This window comes from Humulus lupulus, chromosome 2, assembly GCF_963169125.1.
Source record: "Humulus lupulus chromosome 2, drHumLupu1.1, whole genome shotgun sequence".
Lineage (NCBI taxonomy): Eukaryota > Viridiplantae > Streptophyta > Magnoliopsida > Rosales > Cannabaceae > Humulus > Humulus lupulus.
Window position 1 is genome coordinate 115,954,502 of NC_084794.1, and position 16,788 is coordinate 115,971,289.

At 35.3% G+C, this 16,788-nt stretch overlaps 2 protein-coding genes across 2 annotated transcripts; both read left to right on the forward strand.

Moving 5' to 3' along the window:
- Nucleotides 1-9,783: 9,783 nt before the first annotated feature.
- LOC133814641 (CDP-diacylglycerol--serine O-phosphatidyltransferase 1-like) lies at nt 9,784-10,699 on the forward strand. Its single transcript, XM_062247576.1, has 3 exons — nt 9,784-9,874; nt 10,192-10,445; nt 10,585-10,699. Exons 1-3 carry the CDS (start codon nt 9,797-9,799, stop codon nt 10,697-10,699), a joined length of 447 nt encoding a protein of 148 aa, XP_062103560.1. The 5' UTR covers nt 9,784-9,796.
- An 85-nt stretch (nt 10,700-10,784) lies between these two features.
- On the forward strand, nt 10,785-13,568 carry LOC133814642 (ATP-dependent 6-phosphofructokinase 5, chloroplastic-like). The gene is made up of 5 exons (XM_062247577.1): nt 10,785-10,844; nt 11,287-11,427; nt 11,561-11,677; nt 11,750-11,851; nt 13,527-13,568. The coding sequence occupies exons 1-5, from the start codon at nt 10,785-10,787 to the stop codon at nt 13,566-13,568; spliced, it is 462 nt and encodes a 153-aa protein (XP_062103561.1).
- Nucleotides 13,569-16,788: the final 3,220 nt, after the last annotated feature.

Here is a 16,788-nt window from a genome sequence, read left to right on the forward strand (position 1 = left end):
CCACCAAAAGTTCTTTCTCGGTGGTGGTATAGTTCAATTGAGCATCGACTAGCATCTTGCTTGCATAATAAATGGAATGAAAGACCTTTTCTTTTTCCTGCCCAAGCACGACACCCATGGCAAAGTCACTAGCATCGCACATTAATTATAAAGGAAGGGACCAATCCGGAGCTACAATGATGGGTGCAGAGATAAGATCCTTTTTTTGAAGTCACAAATGCTTCTTGACACTCCTTAGTGAACTCAAATGTTTGATTTTGCTCAAGTAAGGAATAAAGTGGCTTAGAACTCCTTAGTCACCACTTTGCACTGCTCTTTGCCATCCCTCCTTGGATTCTCGGTGTCACTAGGCAAGGTGCCTTGCAACCTATTCCTCAATTCATTAGCCAATTGCCCCATTTGAATCTCAAGGTTTCTCAAGGAGGCTGCTTGGCTCCGAATCAAAGCATCATTCTCCAAAGAGCTTGATTGAGATACTTGAGGAGGAGGTGGTTGTTGCACTCTTGGTGGTTGTTGAGAAAACCCCGGCGAATATGTTGGCTTGCCTTGCATTGGTGCTCCACTTGAACTAGCTCCTTGACCCCCCCCCCCATGAGAAATTGGGATGTTTCCTCCACCCCGGATTGTAAGAGTTTGAATATGGGTTGTTACAATTGGAATTTTGATTCCCCACATAGCAAACCGAGGTGGAATTTGAAGGACAACTCTTAAAAGTGTGTCCATCTCCACAATAGATACAAGACACATTGGCAACTTGTCCCATAGCAGCTGGTTGTACCATTCCCCCCAAACTCATGTTCTTGAGAAGGTTAGTCATTGATGAAACTTGAGAGGTCAAAGCGGTCAATGCATCCACTTCAAGTACACCCGCTACTTTTCGACTTGTTGAGGCTCTAGCATTCGACTATTGATAACTGTTGCTAGCAATCCTTTCCAAAATCTCATAGGCTTCATTGTAGGACTTAGAGAGAATAGCCCCATTAGATGAAGCATCCAACACCATGTGAGTGGAATAATTGAGCCCATTATAGAATGTTTCCATTTGTATACAATGTGGAATCCTGTGGTGTGGACACTTCCTCAACAATTCTTTAAATCTCTCTTAAGATTCACAAAAGGATTCATCTTCTAGCTACTGAAAAGACATGATTTTATTGCGAAACTTGGCATTCTTGGTAGGAGGGAAGTACTTCATCAAGAATTTTTCAGCCAACTCATTCCATGTAGTCACTGAGTCAGGAGGAAGGGTGTTGAGCCAAGCTCTAGCTCGATCCTTCAAAGATAACAGGAACAACTTCAACCTTTAGGCCTCTTCACTTACTCCTTCTAGCTTGAAAGAATCGCTCACTTCCAAAAATGAACGAAGGTGGAGATGAGGATCTTCCATGGGTAGCCCACTAAATTGACCAACCGTTTGGAGCATTTGGAATATGACGGGCTTTAACTCGAATTGGGCTGCTTGGATTTCATGTCTCACAATGCTCGAATTGAGCTCATTAAACATAGGGGCAGCATACTCCCTTATGGCCCTCTCCCTATCATTATCCAAAGCAATGGCGTTAGCAATATTATGGGCATCCCCATCCCCTTCAATCTTATCAACCATATTGAAACAATTTTGACCCCTTTGTTCCCTTCTCCTTCTTCTAAAAGTGCGTTCAATTTCGGGGTCAATAGGAGCTAGTTCAAGGTCTTCTTGCTCGTTCATGCACTAGAGTATTCCTGAAAATTCACAAAACTGAGCAAACAAGATTAAAACAACTCAGAAAAATAAATTGCAAAATAATTGATATTACACAAATTTTAATTTCAATCCCCGGCAACGACGCCAAAAACTTGTTGTTAAACATTTATATGCGTAATTTTACACAGTCCAACACAAGTAATATAATGATATGTGAATCGTCTCCACAGGGATTGTTATTAAAAAGTTTAATGTAAACACCAATTACTTGCAACTTAGAAATTTAAGAATTGAATTGAGTGGTTTTATTAAAATTAAAATAAAATGGAAAAAATTAAAATATGCTTAAAATTAACCATAGTTTCTAGAGAAATAACAGCAAGAAGAATTATCAATGGAAAAATTGGACTTGAATAGCTAAATCCCCCAATGTCAAAAACTGCCCAGAATGCTATAACATTAAATTTAGCAAATCGCACTAGAGTTAACTAGAATTCTCAATATGCTCACCAGATTTTTCCAAAACTCGTGAATATAGTTCTACCATCCAATTAAATATATTCCTATATCAAATCAGACTTAAGAACACAAATAATAGCACTGATTCTCAAAAATTATGCAAGGTAAGTAAAATATTCCTATTCTACACACTAAGAACAACCTAACAATGGGTAAGGTCTTGCATCATTCAAGTATAAACTACTATATTCAACCTTTCCAGAATTAAATGTAGCTTAATAATCTGCCATTGTTGACCAAACAACAACAAACAATAATCATGAACAACACTTGAATGAACAATGGTAAATTTACGTAAATATGCATTTAAACTTTAATAACTATGACATAGGGTTCTTTAACCATTCAAGTCTCAAAAAGATTAGCTCATAGCTAAATTAGTATCCAACATCTGAAATAGAAAATTGATATCCATGAGTTCTAAAATAACTATTCAAACTTAGGAAATATAAAAATTAAAGACGAAGAGTAAATGGGACAAATCCTATATAGATGATGTGTGAATCCTCCTTGTCCTTCTCGTTCCCCTTCAACGATTGTACTTCTCTTTTTCTCTCTGTTTTCTATACTTTTTCTGATGATCACTCTTCAATGGTTGCTACACTACCAGATATGGATGGTACTCTCTTTTTCTCCCAATTAGGGTACAAAGAATGATGCCCTCAAAATTAGTATGCCCACCTTCTTTTTCTCCACTTAGGCCCACTAATTTGGACCACCTTTCTGTCCAAAACACTCCAGCTAGCGCCACTGTTGGACCCCTACCACCTTGGCACAAATTTAAAGAGAATGACACAACTGGCTTTAATATTCCATGTCAGCATGAATTTTAGCAATCTGGAAAATTTCAGCTTTTGCTTCCAAACAAAACTTCCAATTTTTCTTCTTCAATCCTTCCATGGATCGCTTGATTCCCTTTTTACATAGAAAACTAGAACATGATTAGTTATTAAATTTCAATTTAAACCCAAAACATTGTAAGACTCCAATATTATATCAACTAATTATATAGATAGATAACAACTTAAAATTAACAAACAAACACCAAAATTATCACTCTTTTTATGAATAATTAAGTTTAAAAGTCAAATAAATAACTCTATATTATACAGTTATCAGACCCCATATTGCAGGATCGGGCAGGAATGCCCACAAAAGATACGTGAATGAGCTAAAAATTGGTGACGGGTCTCCATACGAACCCGAACCCAAGGCTCCAAAACAACAAAGGGTTGAATCTTAACCCATAAATTTTACTGAAGATGACGCGTCCCATGTACAGTTCCCTCATAATGACTAACTGGTCATCACCCTTCAGCTCGTGAACAAGAGGGTACACCGAGTCCTGATTGATAACGGGAGCTCGGTAAATATCCTATACAAAGCCACTTTACAAAAGATGGGACTTGCGCTTCGTGACCTAAAAGCTTGTGCAGCTACGTTGTACGATTTTTAGGAGAAGGGATTGTCTACATGGGATCCATCGAACTCCCTGTAACCTTGGGAGACTACCTAGTCTCGGTAACCAAGATGTTGGAGTTCGTAGTGGTGGATCTCCCATCAGCCTATAACTTTCTGCTCGGGAGACCCGCCCTAGTAGGGTTGGGGGCAGTTTTGTCTGTTAGGCATCTGGCCATCAAGTTCCCGACTTCTAGTGGCATTGGGACTCTGAGAGGGGACCAACTCGTAGGAAGGGAATGCTACAACATTTTCGTTAGAGGGAATAAGTAGACGAGTGCACAAAAACTTGTTGTAATTCAGAATAAGGATGGGACAATCTTCAAAATAGATGAATAGATCGATCCAAGAATAGAAGAAATGGCTGACCTTGAGCCTCTAGAGGAGCTCGAAGAAGTCAAGCTTAAAGAAGCTGATTCCCCAAAAACTGTGAAGGTGGGAAAAAAAACCTTTCAGAAGAAACAAAATAACAATTAATTGGCTTTTTAAGGAAGAATCAGGATGTTTTCGCATGGTCGCATTCGAACATGGTAGGGATAAGTCCTAATGTAATAAGTCATGCACATTGACAAGAGCTTCCCCCCGAAACAGCAAAAGCGAAGGCTCCTGGACAATGATAGGAAGAAAGCCCTGAAGGAAGAAGTCGACAGATTAAAGGCGAACTGGTTTATACGAGACGCCTTCTACCCAGATTGGGTTGCAAACCCGGTCTTGGTTCCGAAACCTAATGGAATATGGCGGACTTGCATCGACTATTCCGATCTCAACAAGGCATGCCCCAAGGATTGTTTTCCCCTACCTCTGATCGATCAGCTTGTATATGCCACAGCTGGGCACGGTCTTATGTCATTCATGGATGATTATTCTGGATATAACCAGATTTCCATGCATGCCCCCGACCAAGAGCATACGAGTTTTGTGCAAGATAAAGGGTTGTACTGTTACAATGTCATGCTTTTCGGGCTTAAAAATGTTGGAGCCACGTACCAAAGGCTTGTAAACAAGATGTTCTCTGAGCAGATAGGTAACAACATGGAAGTGTATGTTGATGATATGTTGATCAAATCTAAACATAACAATAACCATGTGGACGACCTCGAAGAATGCTTCGCCGTATTACGAAAGTACAACATATGGTGGTTATGAATATTTCGTCACTTTCATTGACGATTATTCAAGATATGGCTACCTATACTTGATGCAAAGAAAATATGAAACTTTTGGAAAGTTCAAAGAATTTCAAGCAGAAGCTGAAAAGCAATTAGGTAAATCACTAAAAGCACTTCGATTTGATCACGGAGGAGAGTACTTGGACTTTGAATTCAAGGACCATCTATGTGAGCATGGCATTCAATCCCAACTCACAGCACCTGGAACGCCATAGCAAAATGGTGTTTTTGAAAAACAGAATAGAACGTTATTAGATATGGTTAGATCAATGATAAGTTTCTCATCATTACCACTGTCATTCTGGGGCTATGCGATTCAATGTGTTCTATACATATTGAATGATTTTCCATCTAAGTCTATCCAAAAGACACCCATAGAATTATGGAATGCTTGTAAACCTAGTTTACACCATTTTTTAATTTAGGGGTGTCCTGCACGCGTGCTTAAAGGAAAGACTGGGAAGTTGGAATCACGCTCTGAAGTGTGCATGTTTGTGGGATATTCAAAAGAGACTAGAGGTGGATTTTTCTATAGTCCAAAAGAAAATAAAACATTTGTTTGACAAATGCAACTTTTCTTAAATATGACTATGTTAATAACCACAAACCTCGCAGTAAGGTTGTACTGGAGGAGATGATCTCGAATGAAGTTGCAAAGTCACCGGCAATAACCAATGAAAAATGGTAAGAGATATCATTATGAATATACAAACCAAAACTGTGAAAGCCTAAAAATATACATACCCAGTTAAGATGTGATATGATTGCATCGCGATAAAACTGTTAGTTCTAGTCAGAATAGTAGAGAACCTCGTCGTAGTGGGCGGGTTAGTAAGCAACCGACACACTATGAACACGAAGTCACTACACCAAATACCCATTTCCATAACACACGAATATAATACTAATCAAAAAGTGTTATGCTAGAGTAATATATTGGGCCACTTTATGAAAAAAGGGCGGTAATAATTCCACCATCCCGCCACACTTAGCTTTTTTTTTCATTTGTGAGACCTAAAAATATGTGAGACCCGAGAGACCCAATTCGTTCCCTTCAATTCTTTCTCCTTTTTCCTCATCATTCTCTCTCCTCTCTCTCGGATCTCTTTCTCCCACCAGACCCGTCGAAGCTTCGACCACGCGGGCCCAAGCCCTCACACGACACCAGAGGCGAACGACGACACCGAATTGTTCTTCTTTCCATCACTTTATTATTATTGTGTGCTTTTGGATTGTTCTTCGTTCACCACTGCTTTTAGTTTTGCTTTGCCTTTTAGGGTTTTTGCGTTTCGTCACCTCTGTCATTCACCTCCTCTCTTCTTTCTTACCTCGTTGAGATTGCATTTCACGGCTTTTCATGTTCCGGTGCTTCGTTTATATTGTTGGAATTCGTACAGGTATGCCTTTGATTTCATTGTTTTTTCTATAGTTTGAGCTTTCAATTCTTTTCCTGTTTGGTTGCCGAGAAAATTGAAGAGAATTATTTGGTGATTGTGTATGTGAGAATTGTAGAATTAACAACTCATTTGAGCTAAATGAGATTTTGTTTCATGTTTTGAGTCAGTTTATATATGTGAAATGGAGTTGTATGCATACTGTTACGTTTTTCTTTCTTTCTTTCTCCGCCCTTCCGTTTTGTTTTCTTGGCAACCAACCGGAAAATAGTTGTGGTCTGTCTCTCGTGTAAGTTTTAGAGATTTTATAGAACTATTTACCTGGGTCCATTGATCGATCATGAATATAACGCACGTGGTGTGGTTACTAGCTTTGTTCTAAAACTTGTTGTTTGTAAAATTGAAAGTAGCATATTACTGGGGTCTGGCTAGATATTCATATTTTCTAGTTAAGATGAAGGGTTGCTAGAATATTTTCATGTTTTGATCTTTTGGGAATTGCCTTTTAACTTGCTAGTATTGTAATTTTGACATTGGTATTTCTTTTATGCATAAGTATTTAGTGTAACAAAATTAGTTGGTTTCAGAGTTTTGACTGATAGTGCAACTCTTGTTCATGGATATATGTGAATAAAGTATGTTAAGAAGCATGGATGATGGTGTGGGGGAGGAGGTTACCCCACTGGATGCAGTTGAACGTGGACACCTTCAAGGCAAAGAGAACGAGTTTTTTTTTAAACCCACAGGAGAAATGTTGAATTCACAGGAGAAGCTACTGCCAGGTGAGGGTGACTATGCAAGGAGCTCACATCAGGAATTTGAAGAAATGTTAGATGGTAAACATGTATAGAGTTTGAACCATGTAAATACACTAGAAAACCCGTACAATAGTTGTCCTCGCACAATGGATGATACTGGTGTCTCAGTGGAAGAATTAACCGTGAGAAATTTCAATGGGTCTAATTTAGCTATTGTTGGGACATCAGCTAATTTAGGAAGAGTGCAAACTAGATAGACCCACTGATAGATACACTTGTAATTCTTTCAGGTGACCTTGTTCAAGTTGTTGCAAAGGTATGAGATTTGTGTCATTTGTTTATTTCTTGAGATCTTTAATGAAGAAAAAGCCTAATTTTTTTTATAATATGTTACCTTGTTGATGCTATTCAGGGGGTTCAGCTTCTAGCTGATGGTTATGCTGGGAATGTGGCTTGTAACAATGCTGAAGCTGTTGTGGAGTCTATTCCTTCTGCAGAATTTTCAGTGAATGATGTTGAGAAATCTATCAAGTCCACTGTTTGTAGAGAGAATGGTGAACAGTTAAGGTATTGTGTATTACTGAATGAGTTCTATGCAAATTTTTGGCAGTAGATCCTGTTGTTTATTTTTGCTATTATATATGAAAATAAATAATGTTTTGATAACTTTATCACCTCTTCACGCCCTTGTGATTGCACACCATCTTTCTTTCCAACAGAGGACAATATTTGTTTCTTGTTACGTACCAATCCATGAAAACATTATTGAAACTTGTGTAGCATCTACACTGTGGTATTTATGAATGTCATGAATGATGATGAATATAGGGTTTGTATATTTTCTCTAGAATTTAATATGCAATCGTCCTTTAGGACTAGTCTCTGACTTGTGCTTGTAATGGAGAGGAAGAGACACTCAGCTTGGCTTTTGTTTCCTTTCATTTCGGCTTTTAGAATCAGTTAGTTTTGTTGTGCATTTGGTGGATATATTTTGTTTAAGAAAAGTCTAGAGACCTGGTTTCTCTTGTGTTGCTTTATAATATTTCAGATTTTTATCACTATATGCCTATTATGTATTCACATTTTTTGTGTTTGGTATGTATGATGTGATTATGTCATGGTGTGCCATATAATTAATTTTACTTTAAATAGCAGGAACTCAATGCAAAATGAGAATGGATTTCTTCCAAGTTTAATGCCCTCAAATGCTAAAAAGGATCATGAGGGGAGAAATGTTGCCGAGGTACTTTCTCCTTTCTACATAATTATATAGTTGTATGTATATTTTTATCATGCTTTGTGTTAATGAAAAAATTGGCCGGATTGGTAAGTTTGAATAGAAATACTAAAAATTGGAATGTATATACTGAAAACTCAGGAATTAAAAGGAAGGAAAATGAAAGAGAGGGAGAAAAATAGGAAAGAAGAAAAATTTCTAAAGTTTGGAATTAAGGAAATGTTTGAAAGTAAGAGCTATAGTTCCAAGAAATCCTATTTTCAACTCGTCAATTGATTCAATGTTGCTTGTTGAAGCATTGGTTCTCTATCTAGAAATACATTGGATGAAATGAGGGGAAAATATCTTTTAGCAATCAGGGTCCTAGTACTTATTTTCCTCTCGCTGCTTGCAAACAATCCCATCTTGTCATAGGTCTAACCTTGTAAGAAGTAAACATGAAAGAGAGACAAATTACATAGGTCTATCTATAATGTTTATGAACTTATACGAACTCTCTCCAACTCCTTATTTTGCTGTGCTCTTTTTCCCACCTAAATGCAGATTAAAGACACCTTTGGTGCTGCAAATGATTGGATGTATAATTAGCTTCTAATTTCTCTCCCATTTTTCTTTTCCAAAATATTTGGGAAGTTGGACCTTAACCTTTTGTACCTTGCAATGACATCCAGAATGCTTACATATAGTTTTTCCCTTTGTTCTACTATCATTTTTTATCTCCATGGAATTAAATTTTGACAGACAATGTGGATATGATGGGTTGCAAGGACACACGAATGATGATGAAAATTTTTTAGAGTTTTCTCAGGAAGAAAGTGTATGCTAAGATAAATTTGTTTACTCTTCATAATAAGTGTATCACTTTATCTATGTTGGATTAACAATTTTCAACTTCTTTTTTTTTTTTTGCAGGCTACTAAAGATTTAGGCTCAAGTTCAACCTGTAAGTCAATATCCATGTCACTTGTCTTATTGTTTAAAATGTTTTGATATTTAGAAGTAGCTTAATCTCTGTGATATTTATAAGGAAGGATTCTCTGTGAGGATAATATTAATTGGAAAGCCTCTATTTTGACATGGACTTCCTATGTTAAGATTATCAATTAGTGAAGGAGTGAGATCAAAGAAACTTGACGTTGAACATTTTCCTATTTTTTTTTTCACCATGTTAACCAAATAACTTATTAAGGACCTTATTTCAAACTAGCATCCTTGGCAACAGTTGATTGATCTATTTTTGAGTGCTTGGTCTACACTAATGGTGATGCATGTTTCTTGGATAGTTTTCTTTGCCATTGACATATTATACAAAATTAATATTCTTCTGATGGAATAACCATACATTATCTTATTCTAGTTCTATGATATTTTATCATCCATTAATTATCTTGTACTTTTTTTTTAGAAGTTTTTACATGTTATGACTACCTGTCTATCCGTAGCCATAGTATTCAATTATTTCTTCTACAATATTAAGAAGATTATGGCTATAATTTTTCATTGTCTGCTATATGAGCTTTCTGTGCAAATTATGACAAGTTTCTTTTGGTGTGTATGCTGCAGGTATTTGGGCAGGAATGCATACTGTTAGGTACTTTGATGGAAAAACGTACAAGTGGGTTGGGATAAGCCGTCAGCCTAATATTATTGGAAAAGTATGCTCTAAGTTTGGTGTTTTAGTTTTGAATATTTAATGGAGAGTTAATATTATTGGAAAAGTATGCTCTGCTTTTGGTGTTTTAGTTTTTAATATTTAATGGAGAGTTACTAAGTTGTAGCAAGAAGTTGAAAATTGGATCATATTGTTTGGAGTAGAAATACATGTGTTTTAGTGTTTTTTTTTCATGTAAACAGAAAATCATGGATTCCCTGTACTTTTCAGCTTAAGAAAATTTCTTGTCATGTCTCATTTTCTATTTCTTATGAACCTTTGTTATTGACACCGTGTTAGATGCATTTTTTACTAACTCAGGTCAAAAGAACACTAGAACAATTTACACCAGCTCAGTGGGACAAAGATGAGTGGCATCCCCTGCTTGGTCCATGGCGTTTCATTCAAGTTGTTAGTCTTTGTATCGTCTTCCTCACAGTTGAGCTCAACACCTTTTTTCTGAAGTTCTATTTGTGGATTCCTCCTCGAAACCCCATTATTGTGTATAGGTTGATATTGTGGTGGCTAATAGCAATTCCTACAATCTGCGAGTACAACTCATATCTTCAAGACAGGTACACTACCCTCTTTCTCTATCTTCCATAACCACTAGCAGCACATCCTTTTCCTTTTCTAGAAATGAATTTATATACCCTCTTGGCCTACCATTTCCAGGGTTTTAACCTTTTCATAATCACTGTGTCCAAATTGTAGAAAACCAGCGAAAAAAGTCGGCGCATTCTGTTGGCTTTCCTTAGCTATTTGCATAGTAGAGCTTCTCATTTGCATCAAGTTTGGACATGGTATGTTACTCTGCAACTATTATTAGTTTCTTTAGAGTTAATAATTTTGCGGACATATGATTCCTGACCTGAAAACATTTATTAATTTGATATCATGAAAGAGGAATCAACATGCTTTTTGTGCTAGGTGGGAACGGAACTCATGGTGGGGCAAATGTAATTCACAGAGAGGTAGTTATGCGTGTATCTGTTTACATTCCTATGTTTCTTATCTCATAATTTGGCATGCATTCATAACTAAGGTCACTTTTGAACAGATTACTTAAAGCAGAAATCTTTTGGGATATAAATTGCTTTGGTACAAGTTATTCTAAATTTGTAGATGTAAAGTGCTGTCTCAAGAATTAAAAGTTGATGCATTCCTGATGACTTGAATTCATTTTTCTTTTAGTTTAGGATTCATCGCCATGTCTATATGTTCATGTCTTCATATAAATTAGAAAGCACTTTACTGCCATATAGATGACTGTGCCCCTAGAATCATCTTATTGGATATGTTTAACTACTTTTACTTGATTGCGGCATTTGTAAGCCGTTTCCCTTTATCTTGCCTCGACCTTGCCTGCCATTTCCGTTTAGGTCTCATGTCCTACTTTTCCTATTTTCATTTCAGTGCTGTAGAAGAGGGGTAAAGGTGGCTGTTTTTGGGGTCCCCAAAACTATAGACAATGATATTTTGCTGATGGACAAAACTTTTGGGTTTGACACTGTAGTTGAGGAAGCACAACGAGCCATTAATTCAGCTTACATCGAGGTACAAATTTTCATTATATTTTGTGATTTGTTCAATTTCATTTTGATTTCTTAAGTTTCATGCATTATAATATCATTGTTAAAGAATTCAGTGGGAAAAACAGTCTTTGTTAACTTCTCAATCCTTATTACAGGCACATAGTGCATACCATGGTATAGGAATGGTAAAGTTGATGGGTCGTAGCAGTGGATTTATTGCTATGCATGCATCCCTGGCTAGTGGAAAAATCGATATATGCTTGATACCAGAGGTATTTGTGCGACATACTAATTGGTTAGTTATTTTTGAGATTCTGTACTGATACTGGTTTTATACATTTAAGGTACCTTTCCATTTACATGGTCCTCATGGTGTTTTGCGGCATCTGAAATACCTCATTGAGACAAAAGGATCAGCAGTGGTCTTTGTTGCTAAGGGAGGGCAAGTTAGTCATAGTATAACATCAGTTTTTCACTAGTTGAAACATGATCAACTGATTGGAACTAGTATATTTTTTTTCCTTCTAGATCTAAATATTATGAAACCCCTCCAAAAACAAAATGCCAGCCATATGTTGAGATTCAACTAGCTAAAAAGAAACAACAAATTTATGTTTATCTTTCTAAGGATCTAAGTTAGGTATGTTACATCAATGGTTTTGAAGATACAGTTGGATCATTAAATTTTGATAGCATGTTGAGTGTTTTGTTATGATTGGCCTGGGAATAGTGACTGTTTTTAGTTTAACACATTTTTGCTTGTTAACTTGTTTTTCCTGCTTACTAATAGTTGTTCAAATATTGTCTTTCATATTTTGGAAAAGGCCTATAGCAACAATTGTTTCAGATATATGATGTGGTTAGGCCAAAGAAGCATGAGATTGAGAATTTGTGAAACCACATTCTACATATCCTATATACAAATTTAAGCCCAGTCCAATGCTGCTAAATTACTCCTTTCCCCTTGTTGAATCTATTTATATACATAGTGTAATCTTTTAAGAGTTTTTGACATATAGAGCACTCAATTCTAAAGTTCACTCTTACAACAGTCTAGAGGAATTCCATTAGCTACTAACATCATGGAATGTACTGTGGTCTTTCTAAAACTGTGTTGCTTTACGTCGTAATTGGGCTGGGAATCTTGTTGCTTGATTTCTTGTAAGTAGCTTAGCTAGCACCATGTTTGTTTGTTGTCAAATTAGTGGTGATTGCTTATAGTCTAGAAAGTTTAAATATCATTGAAAAATGACATATCTTAAGATGCTGGAAGATAAATAATATTTTTCAATGATTATATGACAGAGCTTGGCACAATTGCAACATCTAGAGTAGGCACTAAGGCAACTGGTTTATTTTAGCATGTTTTCTATGACAGGGTCTTTTACATGTGCACTAAGGCAATTGATGCCTTTGGCACTCTCTCTCATGATTGATTTTTAGTTAATACTTCAGAATTAATAGTGTATTCACTAAATTCATGCCAACCTCTTTATCAGAAGAAGTTCAATAAATCTCAATTTTGTTAGAACAAGATATGTATTGTAGAATTATAACTCAAATCCAATCCATTACAAAGTTGAATTGATTTCTCTTTTCATGGACTTACTAAATAAAAATTGACTGGTTATGGTGATGGTAGTGTTTATGTTTGGAGCATTAGAAGTGGGAAAGAAGTAATTTTAAATCATCTGTTAAGAATTTACTAATCTTGCATCTATATATACATGTATTTATATATGTACTTATTATATTTTTTTTGTTTAACTGCTAATTTGACTTGTATATATTTTACCATTTAGACTAAATTTTTAAAAAAACTAGAGTTTTATAATATCTTGATAATAATTATTTGAGTTTTGTTGTTTCAAGTGGTTGACACATGTGCATAGTGAGATCATAACCGAATAATCTAACTACATGCTTTACCATGTTTTGTGGATTCTGACTATGTAGATGCTAATTAATTTATTATTATAATTATTTTTTTCTTTACCATGAATGTGGGTAAAAGCTCTGAATTTTGTTTTTGATTTAACAAGGATGCCATTTTAGACCCGTTGATACATTAGAATAAATTATTTGAGTTTTTGAATGTGGCATTTTTTTTTTACTTTGTAGAGTCTTAAGAATTGTGCTAACTCTGATGATACATTAGACTAAATTTTGGGGCTCAGTTGTTGAATTCTTGAAGTATAAAAATCTTCTTGGTAAATTTTCATATCAGTATTGTGATTCATATATGGCCTCTTTCTATTATGAGTCTAGTTATTTCTCACTGCATCTAATCATTCGAGGAGAGGTTGGATATACAGATTCAGTTTTGAGTTCTATAATTTGATGGCACTCTTATTTATTTGTTTATTTATTTATATTATGTGGCACTCTTTTAGACACAAATACATGCATCCATCTTATAGACAAACATAATTTTCTGAGAGTACATATTAATCCTAATATAGTAACTAAATGAATATTGCTTGCAGTTTTTACTTATCTTTTTTTTTATTATTCAGAGATGTTTCATTCTGTTCCTTGATATATTTCCATGCTTAAGACGACCATGTCAATCATTTAGGCTTTCTTCAAGTGTTTGGATTTGTGCTTATCTCATTATTAGTTTTTATTTCTTTCAAATTTGTGATCAGTTTCTTTCCTGTGGTTTGATGCTCTATGGTCTAACTTCTTTGAATTGAAGTACCCTTAAGATTCTTTTGGTGCTATATGTTTGTCATACCTTTGTATTCTACTGCAGAGCTTTTCCAGAGGCTGTTCAGGCAAGATTTGTTAGTCGCTAGTCTTTTTCGAAATTTTTTACTTGCTGAGCGAATTATGCGTTCTGCCAATTGTTCCCTGATCTCTCATCCATTGTTGCCGCCTACCCATCAGCATCACATGTGGTAGTACTAAAGGAAACACTAAAGAAGTTAATACTTACTGTTTTATTAGTCCGAAAGTCGCTCTATAACTATTGCACACTACAGGGATGCATGGGACATGGCTGCTGAGATATGCCTTTCTCAGCTTCCGTCATTGGTTGAAGATCCTACTGCAGAGTTCTAGGTCCACCTGTAGTGTTTTATTATTGGGTTTCTTCTTCTTGATTGAGGAGCCTTATTGTTTTGGTGTGGTAATTATGTTGTTATGCATTGCTATTTTTGAATTTTACCTTTTGTTGGTGATGATGGCTTTGTATTTATACAGCGTGGAGGTCAGACTGTCTCTAAGATTACCCTAGCAATTGTCTCTATTGTTTGGTTAGCTGCTGGAGTTTTCTTTTTCATTGCTTTGCCAAACCCTTCATGGCTTTGGTTGATTAACATTTTTAAGTAAGATTCATTCTTTAGTTACCTTTCCTTTTCTTTTGTTCTGAATTTTGAGTTTCAAACAATTCAGTTCGATTAAAAAACATTGGAAAGCTAGATGATAAAAGCATTTGTTTGCTTCGATTTATTGGCTTAATCACTTTATCATAATTAGCTTTAGGTTTCTAAATTCCATTTGCTATGAAATATATTATTGATTAACTTTCTGACTTGGAACTGATTCTTTCCGTTTTCAGCTCAATCCAAGTATTTATGACAGTCATCAAATATATTCCTCAGGTTAGAAATGCCTCATTTCTTTTTTCCCCATTAGAAAAAATATTAATTGTTTTAAATATAATCTTATGTAACATCAGTGATGAAATAATTTAGCTATCCAAAAGATTTTCTTTTTCCTTTCTTATTACTGTATGAGTAGAGAATTAGAGATAGTAATACTATGTTGTCAACAGTTTTTCTATATCCTTTGCCCCTATAAGTTATTTTGATAGTTTCTCTCAGTAGCCTGCTCATGAGACAGTAATACTATGTTGTACTTTATGCATGCTTTATGTTTTTTAAGTAATGTGGTGCCTACATAATAGTTTCTTATTCTGTCATGCTTTATGTATATATGATAAGTTCATCTTTTCAAATGATTATTATTTAAAATACTGAAGTTAAAATGTTGAATTTGTCTCAGATTCTATCATGAATGAAATGGTATGGAGCTCTTTTGTTGTAGCTTCTGTTTTATTTTGGATATTTGTATGTGGGTTTTGCTGTTAATTGATTTGGTTTTACCTTGAAATTTCCATGTTCTGTTTTCATTAGGGATAGTTAGTAATATTTCTTATTGTATCATTAATACTTGGTTTGTTGTGACCAAAATCTTTTCTACTAGGGATCAAAATCTTGTATTCTTTTGTGATTCTAAACTGTTTTTTACTTTATAGTAATTTATGAGATTTGTTATTTTATTGTTCTGCACTCTACAATCAAGTGATCAAATTCTTTATTTCACTATCCCTTGCATATATTGATCACAAAATTTGACTCACAAAAATGTGATTTTGGTGCCTTTAATTTGTACAATATTATGATAATTACTATCTCATTTTTATTGTTACTGTGTCCCATAAGCTAATCTCAATAATTTTATTACTATTGTGGTTGGATTAGTATTGAAAGTAAATTTTGTTTAACTTCTCTATCATTTTCCCCCTGTTTCTCTCTCACACATATATACATGAGCACATATTTCTTATTATTAAGTCATTAAGGTATACTCAAAGTTTTGATGCATACCGTCTGTTTGAGGAAAAGTCTGAGTTAAAATCAGTATTCTTTTGTTTTCATTCTGATTTGGTCAAGTCCGAACCAAGAAAACTTGGGCGTATCTGGTGTGTTTGAGTGTAGTATAACACAAATTTATAAGTATTGAAATGTGTTATATAATCGACTATTAATAACATAATTAAACACTTATCTATATATTAAAATAACACAGAAAGTGTGTTATCGTTGACAGTACAATAACACATCTGTATAACACTGATAAAGTGTTATGTAAAGTACCCTGACCTACAATAACATAGTCGGTCTTAACACATCAGAAAGTGTTATCGTATGTTTTGATAACACATTTTCGGTGTTATTAAAAGCATTTTGTCTTTTAGTGAGTTCAAATGCTTCTGTCTGACACAAACAAAGACGATCCATTGACATTTAAAGATGCAATGAATGGTTCTGACAAGGAAAAATGGCAAGAAGCCATGAACCAAGAAATGGAATCTATGTATTCCAATTCTGCCTGGGTTCTTGAAGATCCACCTGAGAATATCAAACCCATTGGTTACAAGTGGATATTCAAGAAGAAAAGAGGAGCGGGTGGGAAAGTAGAGACTTTTAAAGCAAGGCCTGTAGCCAAAGGTTACACACAGAAAAAAGGGGTTGACTATGAAGAAACCTTTTCTCCTGTAGCCATGCTAAAATCCATTCGTATACTCTTATCCATAGTTGTGTGCATGGATTACGAGATCTGGCAAGTGAGTGTCAAAATAGCTTTTCTGAATGGC

Bases quoted from the DNA above. Each gene is read 5' to 3' on its own strand.
- LOC133814642 (XM_062247577.1), top strand. From the start codon at position 10,785: ATGCTTTTTGTGCTAGGTGGGAACGGAACTCATGGTGGGGCAAATGTA. The intron at 10,845-11,286 runs GTAGTTATGCGT...TTTTCATTTCAG, and splicing joins CAAATGTAATTCACAGAGAG to TGCTGTAGAAGAGGGGTAAA. The intron at 11,852-13,526 runs GTTAGTCATAGT...TTTACTTTGTAG, and splicing joins TTGTTGCTAAGGGAGGGCAA to AGTCTTAAGAATTGTGCTAA.
- LOC133814641 (XM_062247576.1), top strand. From the start codon at position 9,797: ATGCATACTGTTAGGTACTTTGATGGAAAAACGTACAAGTGGGTTGGG. The intron at 9,875-10,191 runs GTATGCTCTAAG...TTACTAACTCAG, and splicing joins AGCCTAATATTATTGGAAAA to GTCAAAAGAACACTAGAACA. The intron at 10,446-10,584 runs GTACACTACCCT...TCCAAATTGTAG, and splicing joins AACTCATATCTTCAAGACAG to AAAACCAGCGAAAAAAGTCG.